This window comes from Salarias fasciatus, chromosome 18 (genome assembly GCF_902148845.1).
Source record: "Salarias fasciatus chromosome 18, fSalaFa1.1, whole genome shotgun sequence".
Lineage (NCBI taxonomy): Eukaryota > Metazoa > Chordata > Actinopteri > Blenniiformes > Blenniidae > Salarias > Salarias fasciatus.
Window position 1 is genome coordinate 2999738 of NC_043762.1, and position 11079 is coordinate 3010816.

Genomic DNA, 11079 nt, shown 5'->3' on the forward strand with positions numbered 1-11079 from the left:
ATAAATGCAGTTTTTTTGTGACGTGTGTTTTGTTTTATTTTTATTTTATAACTTTAGTTTGGAAAACTGTAGCTGGATGCAGGGTGGTTCCTCTGTGTTTCAGCTAATACTGAACTGGAGCATCTCAGTAACATGACTGGACATCAGAACTAATGAGATTGATCAAATTATGACATGTTTTCATCCATAAATTCAGAGAATGTGTAGAGCTGTGCAGCAGAGACCAAGCTGAAGCTCAGTGTGAAGCCTGGAGGCCTTCTGATGATTCTGTAAACCACGTCCTGAAATCAGCTCTGCCGGCCTTCACTCCACATCTCCATCAACAGAAAGCACGCTGCATTATGAATGGAGGGAGTGCTGGACTGCTGAGCAGGTTGAGTCCTGCATCAGACAGGAAGGAAACGTCTCTCTCTCTGGTGACTCTTCACATCGACAACTCACTACAACCAGACTGAATGCTGCCCCAGACGGGGGTTTGTTCAATCTACAGTAACTATCAGGAAATAAACAGACCTGTCAGTCAGTCACATGCGTTTCAGTTTAGATCCTCTCTTTATTATTTGTGGTGTTTTCTTTAAGATTTCAACATAATCAGATTATCCTGCTGAAGAACAAACAGACCAGAGGACTGACTTTAAAGAGGCTCCATGTGAAATGTGAGTCATACCACTCCTGTCCACTAGGTGGAGCTGTTTGCTGTCAGCCTGGTCTTATTGTTTTGGCTGATGGAGCTATTGATGAGGGTCCACACCCCGGCTCTCAAAGCAGATTGATTAAAGATGAATCCAGACAGTGTGTAATGCTTTACATGTTCACGTCTATTGATGGGCCATCGTTCACCGCTAACATGAAGTTAGCACGGTGCTAACATGAGGCCCGCATGAGGATAACATGAAGCTAAATGACTGTTTTTTAATCTCTCTTAAACTGCTGAAATAAATTAAATAGAAGTCAAATGGAAAAATAACTCAACATAGTAATAGTGAGTAATCAATGCACCTTTTCTCTAATCCTGTTATATCGTCTTCACCGCAAGCCTGGATTTTAGATTCTACCGTGTTTATCTTCACGTTTCATTCATTCATTTATTTAGAGCCTCCAGAATCAAACTAGTCCACAGGATGAAGAAACATACTACTTTCCTCTACTGAGCTCATGTCTCTGTGTGTTAGGAGAATTATTTCTTTTAAATAAAGCTTTCAGTTGAAAGTTTAAAACCACGTCAGAAGCAGTCGCTCTGTCTCCTGGACCGTTTCCTCCAGTTCACGGTGGCAGAGCACTGGAGCGCAACCCAGCAGCAATTCAAGGTCACCAATTAACCTCACTGCATGTTTCTGGACGGTGGGAGGAAACAGAGGCACACACAGGGAGAACATGCAAACCCAGCCTCAGACAATCAGTTCTTCTAATACTGCCTCGAGCCTCTGACGTGATGATCGCTAATCATGTTAGAGAGGATCGTCAAACATAGAAAATGAAATATCAGCACCTGAGATGAAACTGGAGGTGATTAACTTTTGACCTTTACAGGTAAAAAAAAAAAATCCACATTCATTTTAAAATAATGACTTTAATATAATCAATGTACCGATCACACCGGATCTACAAGATGGGTCAGGTTAGGGCCCGACCTTCAGGTTCCCTGGCTGAGGAGAACCGGTTAGCTTCCTGCCAACAGAGGAAACACCTTCTGGCATAATGTGATTTTAAAAAATGGTGTCAATGAAAATCAGATTACAATATTGAACATTTTATTTGCACTATATTGATAATTTGTTTTCAATTGTTTGGTTGTTTGATAGATATCATGAGTTTCTTCTTTGTCTAAATACAAATTTCTTCAAAAAGATGATTAAAAACAAAGGAGGAATATCAGAAATCAGCGTAATACTAAATGTAAACAACAGATTTTGAAGATTTTATGATCAGTAGCTCACCAAGAGACAATCAGCAAATGTAAACAAAGCAGAATTGAACATCATATATTTATTTGTATTCACATAGATTAAACTAGCATTATAGGATTAGGGCGGAAAAAAATGATTCTATTTTGTGCATTTCTTTGGAAGATCAATCTAAAAATATGGCTCACAAAGGGGGCGTGTATTTGTGTACAAAAAATCCTTTGGTATTTGCTTTGCCCTTTGTATAACATAGAAGTGAATCTTATTTTTCCAGTACGGTTGTACACTTCATATACTTCATGTATAGTCGTTCCGTGACATTCATATTTTTTCAGTCCTTTTGATTTCCTTGAATTACGTTAAAATGATGAAAACAGATTTTTTTTTTTTTTTTTTGGTTGGAGCATCCGAGCAGCCTCGTGGTAGCCATGATGAACACACCCAGCGTGTTAACATGCGGAGGAGCCCGGACCAGCCGCAAACACAACAACATGCAGGGAGATGAAGGATGAAAGTGTGTTTTCCTGCAGACTGTCAGACACAAAGGTCCTGACAGCCGCGGCGCGGCAGCGCTGACGCGTCGTCGCCGCCGCGCCGCGCCGCCGCGCCCCTCTGCCGCATGTGGCCTTTGAACTCATTGTTGTGTCGCGGGTGACGTCAGCGCCGCGTGCGGAGACGGAGCGGCGTGCGCCTGTCGAGACAAAGGCGGCGGACGGAGCGCTGAGCAGCAGAGCAGCAGCAGAGCAGCACCGCTACCAGCAGCACGGACCACCGCCGGGGCTCCGGACAGCATGAAGAGCCACCGGCGCTCCTGACGACCTGCTTTCACTCACCGGCAAGACAGAAAAAAAATTAGCGAGCCGCTTTTTGTGGAGGTTTTTTCCCCCTCTCCTCCGCCCCCCCTGTTAGTTAGCCACCGCCGCTAGCTGCACGGCACCTCCTCCTCCTCTTCTCCTCCTCCTCCTTCTCCTCCTCCCGGCTGCTTCTCCCTCAACTCGCCGGAGGACCTCGTCGAGAAAGGTTGGATAAAGTAAGTTGCGGTGGGTTTTGTACTTGTTGTGTGTGGAGACAAGGCGCCATGCTGTTAGTGTCAGAGGCAGCTAGCCGCTAGCAGCTAGCCGCGGTGCTCCAAACAAAGGGTCGACAACGTGACTGGAGTTAGCCTGCTAGCTCCTCATGGAGCTAAAACCGCTCATTCTGGCTTTAATTCACAGCCTCCGCTCCCACGCGCGGGGCAGGCTGGGGGGAGCCCCTCCACGGCCCGCCTTGTTCCCCGTGGAGCCTGACAGAACAGTCCTGGATGGTGTCAGTTGTCAGACAAGGAGCAACAACAGACAAAGCCAGCCGCTCAGACAGCTCTGTTGACGGGCTTGTTGTCGGAGAGGAGTCGGCTCGGCGTCCCCGCCGCTCTCCTCCGGGATGCTCAACGAACTGCTGCTTTCTCACGCTTTCCCCTCTTTTTCTCTCCTTCCTCCAGAGGCTGAGCGAACTCCCGACACGCAGGCATCCGTGGTCTGATGTGAGATCCACGGAGGGACTATGCCGAGCCCTTTATTCCACCCCGAGATCATGGACCACGACGTGGTGATCAGCAGCCAGCACAACGGCGTGGGTCTGCCCCGCGAGACGGAGCAGGAGTCCCGGGAAGAGGAGCACCAGGAGGCGCTCCGCTTCGCCCTGGACCAGCTGTCACTCATGGCCCTGGATAAGGTGGACTGCGGGGGCGGCGGAGGCGGCGGGCTGGTCGACCCTCTGGACGGGACGCAGGGTCCGGGCTCCGAGAGCTGCAACGGCGTGGGTGGAGGGGGCTACGTGGACCTCCAGATGCTGGAGCACCCCGGCGGCTCCCGGGACTCCCCGACGTCCTGCTCCCCGTCCCCGGAGTACTACGGCTCGGGCGGGTACCACATGGCCGGATCCCACTCCATGCTGCACGGGGAACAAAGCTCGGTGCTGTGCAGCAGGAAGAGGAGCGTCAACATGACCGAGTGTGTGCCCGTGCCCAGCTCCGAGCATGTGGCCGAGATCGTGGGGAGACAAGGTGAGGGGGTCTGGGAGCAGGTGAGGGGAGGATGGGGGCAGCTGAGGGGAGGATGGGGGTGTGGGTGTTTGTTTGTGTGCGGGCAGCAGTGAGGAGATTCTGGGTGTTTTTGTGTGTCTGTGTGTGATGAGATGCTGAGTGTTTTTGTGTGTCTGTGTGTGCGCGTGTGATGAGATGCTGAGTGTTTTTGTGTGTCTGTGTGTGCGCGTGTGATGAGATGCTGAGTGTTTTTGTGTGTGTGTTTGTGAGGAGATGCTCGGTGTTTTTGTGTGCGGGCAGCAGTGAGGAGAAGCAGGGTGTCTTGTGTGTGAGGAGATGCTCGGTCTGTGTGTGTGTGTGTGTGTGTGTGTGTGTGTGTGTGTGTGAGGGGATGCTGGGTGTTTGTGTGTGTGTGAGGCAGCATGCTCGCCGCCTCTTTGTTTGGGTGCTGCCGGGACAGACGGGTCTGTGAGCTCTGCTGTCTGGAGCTCCTGCCCGGGGCCGCCGGGCTGCTCTGAGGCTCTTCTGTAAAGGTTCAGGTTGAAGCTGAGTTCTGTGTTCAGAGTGTCGGTGTTTGTGTTTCCGGGCCGTTTTCTCAGTATTTAGACAATGCCCTGACAGTGGCAGCAGTAGGATGGAGGGGGAGGGGTGGAGAGGGTCAGACAAAGCGGCAGATTGTCGGGAGTCTGGACCGTCTACAGCCTGCACCAAACAAAGGAACCGCGGCCACACGGGCTCGCCTGGGCCCGCACGGCTCCGAGCCGGAGCCCCGCGGGGGGGACGCGTCCGGCTCCGGGTCCGGGTCCCTCATGTGAGCCTGGCGGATCCCGGGCCGCGCCGGGTTGATCCGCGGCTGAGCAGACAAACAGGGACTGGGCGGTGTTCCGCCCTGCAGCCGCTCCGTCTGCCGAGGCTCCGCCGCGGCGGCCCGGCCCGCCGCTCCCCGCTCTCCCCGCTCCTCTCCCCCGCTTCCCGCCCCGCCGAGCGGACCCCTCAGCACGCGCGCTGCGGGTCGCGGGTTCGATTCCCCCGTCGCAGTAGCGTTCAGGCATTGTTCCCTTTGTTTGAAAAAGCCATGCTTTCTGCTTCCCTCAATGACATCACGCTCACGGCCTGCTATTGGTGGAGCCGCAGGAGCCGTCCGCATTTAAAGAGACAGGCCCGCGCCGCCCGCACGGCCCGCAGCGGCACGCACGGCCCGAGCCCTGCGGGGCCGCTGGAGGTCATGCAGGTGGAGCTCACCCTGTGAGCAGGGACCCCCTCCTCCAGCACCGCCCGCTGCTGCCGCGCTCCGGGGTTCACAGGCTGCTCTGGAGTGCAGAAACCTGCAGGATTCATCATCCTGAAGAATTCTAATGTTGAATTTGGCTGTGAAATGTTAGTGTGTGCATGTTTCTGTGGGATAGTTATTTTTAAAAAGGAAGCATGCTGATGTCTCATGCCCGCCTAGTTGTGTTTTTTCAGTCTCCACCAAGAAAATGTTCCTTGTTTGTGTAAATATTATGGCTGCCTGATGATCGTTAGCATTTAGCTTCATTAAATCAATGAATTCCTGCATTTAAAGTCCATGATTTTACTGAGTTTTACTGAAACCTATTCGATACCTTCATCATTGAGATGAGAGTTTTATTTTTTTAGTCGGTTTGTACGGCATTCTGATGCTGATAACGGATTAAATTTGACTAAAAAGCAGTTTCTGTGATCGGCAGGTCACTCGGTAAAGCTGTGGCGTGGTAAAGACATCATGATGGTTTCAGGCTGGATTATATAACTGAAATGATCAGACGTCTGGTCCGTCCTCCTCAATCTGAGCACCGGGCTCTCTGCTGTCTGCCTTCATGTGCTGCGTTGTTTTTATTTTTGTGTTGCAGTGTTATGGCTGCTTGTTTCCCTGTGAAGGCTGTGTGTGTGGTTGTGTGTGTGTGGTTGTGGGGGGGGTGTACAGACAGGGCATGCTGTGATAAATTGACCTTTTTCAGATCAATACTGTTGTCTGAACCTGGTGTTTTTTTTAAGGCTTGTGTTGCTTTGTATTTTTTTTAAACTTCATTTACGTGGATTTGAGCGTGTAAATAGAGAAAACTAGAATAAAATGAGTCTGAATCTCAGAATTTCAGCATTTGTGGGCTGAGCGGTGCTCCCTGGTTATTAATGCTGGCTGGTTCTGTATTTCTGCTCTGCTTCCTCCAGGCTGTAAGATCAAGGCCCTGCGCGCCAAAACCAACACGTACATCAAGACGCCGGTGCGCGGCGAGGACCCGGTGTTCATCGTGACGGGGCGCCGCGAGGACGTGGAGATGGCCAAGCGGGAGATCGTGTCGGCGGCCGAGCACTTCTCCATGATCCGGGCGTCTCGCTGCAAAGCCGGCGGCCCGGGGGGAGGGGGCTCTCTCCCGGGACCGCCGCACCTTCCCGGACAGACCACCATACAGGTACAGCGCGCGCACACACACACACACACACACACACACACACAGGGTGCTGTTTGAGCTGTGAGTAACGGGTCTTCCGTTGCGGTCCAGGTCCGGGTCCCCTACAGAGTGGTGGGTCTGGTGGTGGGGCCGAAGGGGGCCACCATCAAGCGCATCCAGCAGCAGACCCACACCTACATCGTGACGCCGAGCCGGGAGAAGGACCCGGTGTTCGAGGTGACCGGGATGCCCGAGAACGTGGACCGGGCGCGGGAGGAGATCGAGACCCACATCACCCTGCGGACCGGGACCTTCGTCGACCTGCAGGGCGACAACGACTTCCACACCAACGGCACCGACGTGAGCCTGGAGGGCCTGGGCTCCCTGAGCGGCGGCCTCGGGGCGTCCCTGTGGTCCCGGGCCACCGGCCACCACTCCGCCCCGCCCCCTCCGCCGCCCTCCCCGCCCCCCGCCCTGCCCATGTCCATGCACCACTCGTCCGGCAGGAAGGCGTCGTCCTCGGTCGCCTATCACACGCACAACGGCGGCGTCAACTCCGACGGCTTCGGCGGCGCCCGGAAGGCGGCGGAGGGCGGCAGCCCCACGAGCCCCTTCAGCACCGGCTCCAGCGCCGGCGGGGGCTTCACCTTCGGGGGCGACTCCACCCCCGGACTGCCTTCCTCAGATGAACTGGGCTTTGAGTTCAGTGCTTCCAACATCTGGGCGCCTTTCGTCAACGGCGGGGCGGGCAGCAAGGCGTCCGGCTCCTCCCAGCAGCAGCAGCAGCAGCCGGCGCCGGCGCCGCCGCCGCAGCAGCCTCTCCGCCGGAACAGCAGCGGCCTCAGCGGCGGCGCCATCACTCCACGATTGTCTCCGACTCTGCCTCAGGACGCCGGCGTGGGCCCGCTGGACCACCCGCTGGCCCGCCGCGCCCAGAGCGACCCCCTCAGCACTCTGTCGTGGCTGCAGTCCGGCGGCGCCGGCGGCGGCTCCTTCTCGGGCGCGTCCAGCTCCAGCTCCGGCGGCTCGTCCACCGGCTACTCCTCCTGCTCCGCCTCCTCGCTGCCCGGCGGCTCGCCCACCGACTCGGAGGGCGGCGGCAGCGGCGTGGGACTGAGCTCCGGCATGCTGAGCCGGCTGAAGGGCGGGCCCGGCGCCGGCGTGGCGGCCCTGGTGGGCGTGGGCCCCGGGGTCAACAGGGACTGCTTCGTGTGTTTCGAGAGCGAGGTGACGGCGGCGCTGGTGCCCTGCGGCCACAACCTCTTCTGCATGGAGTGCGCCGGGCAGATCTGCCAGTCGGCCGAGCCCGAGTGCCCCGTGTGCCACACCCCCACCACGCAGTGCATCCGCATCTTCTCCTAATGCCCCCGGCGCGGGGCGGAGGGCGGGGCGGCGCCATCAGACGATGGAAGGATTCACACTAAGACCTTCACACACACGCGATGGACCACATTAATGCATTACAGAGAGGACGATACTTTAAGGACGGTGACTGTCGAGGCGAGGAATAACAGTAATAATAATAATAATAATAATACTGATGCTGAGTTGCTTTGGGAGCGGAGTGAACGGAGCCGCTCTGCTCCGTCCAGCTGATGGAAGGAATCTAGTGTCTTATCTCTCTTCAGGCCTTCATTTGGACCCGGAGCAGCTCGAGCTGCCGGTCCGTCTTCACATTTCTTCATTCTGCCTGCTTTCTCTCTCTCTCTCTCTCGCTCTGTCTCTGTCTCTCTCTCTCTCTCTCTCTCACAGCCTTTCCTTTTGACACTTTTGTACTTAACAGATATTTTTGGATGACGCTGTCAGCGAGGCCTGCACTTTTCTACTCCTGATTTTAATGTCCTCGGCAGGACGCCGCCTGTCCCCGACACGATCCCCTCTTTTCTCGATCCGTCTCTTTTTCATCGCCGCGCCGCCACAGTTCCTCCTTTTTTCCCCTGTGAGTTTGGAACACTTTTTAAAGGTCAGCATGTCGTCGGGCGGCGAGCGGCGCGGCGCGGCCCAGCGGAGGGGACCCCCGGTTCGAGCCCTCCGCCGGCCGGCCAGATGAATTGTAATGAAAGGCGTCTGCTCTGCGCTGGGAGCAGTTCACTTCAGTCGTCCGTCGTGTTGCGTTTGGGCTGCCTGACGTCGTCGTGTGTGTGTGTGTGTGTGTGTGAGAGTGTGTGTGAGTGTGTGTGTGCTGCTCTGCGCTCTCCTCGCTTCGCTCTCAGTCTTACAGGAAGCTGATGCTCTCCCTCCCCCTGGTGTCTGTTACACTTAGATCTGCTCATTTCGTGTTTTCTACTGTTTTTTTGACTCTCGACTGTGGAGTGTGGCTGACGGGCGCGTTTTGAACCGGAGGACGCCGCGGCGCTTTCCTGATGTCACGCGAGAATGTCTGGCTGCGTGGAGACGGCTGCTCCTCCCTCCGTACAATAAGAAGGGGGCGGGGCCGCCCCGGTTCCTGGAAGCTTCGGTCCCCAGCCCCTGCACTGTAACCCCGGGAAGCGGCTCTGGCTGCTCGGTCCAGGTCTTCCGCCCCGCACGGCGCCGCCGGCCCGCGCTCCTGCACTCTGTCCTGCTCTGTATGGTTAGTCGTCGTGTGTTTTCTTAGCATTACTGAGTAACTCCAGTGAGGCGGTTACACCCTGTTTTGTGTTCGTGTTTGTTTTTAAATCCAGTGTGAGTTTGCGGTAACTGCCTCTCTATAGTGTTAATATCGATGCGTGTAGTTCTTTGAGGGGGGGGGGCTGCGTTGGCGTGACGGTGCACGGCGGCCCCGAGCGGCCCTTTGGAGCTCCCAGACTGACATTAAGCCATGACAGCCGAGTTAAAGGACACACCTGATCCTCAAAGGGCTTCCTCCGACCGCACACACACCATCACGTCTTCAGGCTCGCACAGTAGGGAGAACCCACTCCTCCTCTCTATGGCAGCTACTAGCTAGGTCATCCAGGGCTTCCAGACACTCTGTTCAAACCCCAGCAGCTGCAGAATGTTCTTTTCCCCCTGAGCGCTCCTCCGGCGGGGATGTGGCGGCGTGGCGCGGCGCGGCGAGCGGCTGCAGGGCTCTTCCTGTGCTGCTGCGTTCTGGTGCTCCAGCCGGTGTGACGGTCTTGCTGTTTTTGCTGTTGCCGTCCTGGTCGAGCGCAGCAGTGCACCGACTCCGACGCAGGGCCCGGCCGACGGTGCGACTCCCCACTGAAACGGACCGCCAGACAGCCAGACGTTAGTCCTCGCGCTCCCCTCGCCAGATGCACTGTAGAACCCGCGGCCCTGCCCCCCCCCCGGCTCGTCCCCGTCCTCCTCCTGCGAATGCGATGACTGTTGTGAGTCTGAGGCCCATCCTGAAGCCCTCCTCTAGAACCTGTCGGAGTTGATGTGTTTAAAGAGTAAGTCGTGTTGTATTTGCCGGATGCGGCGTTGCACCGGGATGTTTCTGGCCATTGAGAGAATGTTAGGGTTTAATGTACAGTAGTTTAATTGTTGAAAAGGTACCGATTCTTTCCGATCGACTGCTGATTTCTTTCTTTTTCTTTTTCTCGTTTGAAATCTTCTTTTCAGCCAAACGTCTCCCCTCCCCCGTTTCCTTTCTAAAGGTTTGAAAACAGGGTTTCCTGAGGCATGCTAGCCAGCGACCTCTGACCTTTTTTGTGATTAGAGGGGGGATGCAAAGAGAGCCATGCCAGTGAGGGGTGACAGACGCCCCTTAAGCCTCCGCTCTCCTATTTTTGCTTTAACTCTCTTTGTATGCAGAACCAAAATGTAAGGTGTCAGCAGACCTGTGTGTAAATACCCTGAAACAATCATCGGACTCGATTGAAGATAAGTGTAGTTTCTAAAGAACATGTATCATTATTGTAAGTTAACCATCTGCATGTCTTCAAGCCACCTGGCATTAGCTAATAATTTTTAAGATAAAAAAACTTTTTACACCTTTAATTTTTTACACTTTATTTGCTTCCTAAATATCCCAGAAAACAATGTGACCCTTTTTATTACTTCAAATTTATTTTTATTTTCCATTTTTTATTTTCCTTATTTCCTGTGTACTACATATAGGCAATTTATAACAAAATGAGAAAATTATTGAAGAAATTTTAAAATTGAAATATATTTTATTTGAAAGTTTATGGACCTTTTAACCGTGAGCCAGAAGAATTGTATAATCGTATAATTTGAACTGACTGGACGGTTATGAGAAATGTATCAAGAGTTTTATTTTTTATGCTTCTTTAATAAAGTCTTGTTTTTTGGTTTCATTTTTTTACTGTAAAATCAGAACGCAGAGTCCTGTCTTTATTTGAGAGGCTGCAGCGGAGCAGCTCCGCCACACGGCGGCAGCAGAGAGCAGAGCGGCCGCGGCAGCTGTAGCTGCGCTAATGATGGAGCAGAAGAAGAGCTCAGCATCTTCCACATTTGGTCCACGTGTCAAACACTTTTAGTTTCTAAAAACAGGTGAAACTGTTGATCAGGACTCCAGATGGAATCTTTAATCAAACAGCCTGGACTCTAACGGCTCTTAAATCAGCAGGGCCTGATCTTTACAACACAGATTCTCACAGGTTCTGAATGAATTCTGCCTCATGTCAGAATAAGTTTTCAAATCAAACGTGTCATCTCTATGAAGGAAGGCAAACAAGTAAATGTTTATACAAAAGTCAAATTTCTACCAACAGTTTCTTTAATTTGTCTCAGATAAATAAGGTCTGTTGTTCCAGAGTGACTGGAGTCTCTCAGAAACTGTAACGCCTCTCAGCCA

The 11079-nt window shown here is 53.5% G+C and overlaps 1 protein-coding gene across 1 annotated transcript; it reads left to right on the top strand.

Annotated features, from left to right (window-relative positions):
* Window positions 1-2514: 2514 nt before the first annotated feature.
* On the top strand, window positions 2515-10598 carry LOC115404821 (RNA-binding protein MEX3B). The gene is made up of 4 exons (XM_030114146.1): window positions 2515-2934; window positions 3382-3945; window positions 6115-6356; window positions 6447-10598. The coding sequence occupies exons 2-4, from the start codon at window positions 3444-3446 to the stop codon at window positions 7695-7697; spliced, it is 1995 nt and encodes a 664-aa protein (XP_029970006.1). The 5' UTR covers window positions 2515-2934; window positions 3382-3443; the 3' UTR covers window positions 7698-10598.
* The last annotated feature ends 481 nt before the right edge of the window (window positions 10599-11079 follow it).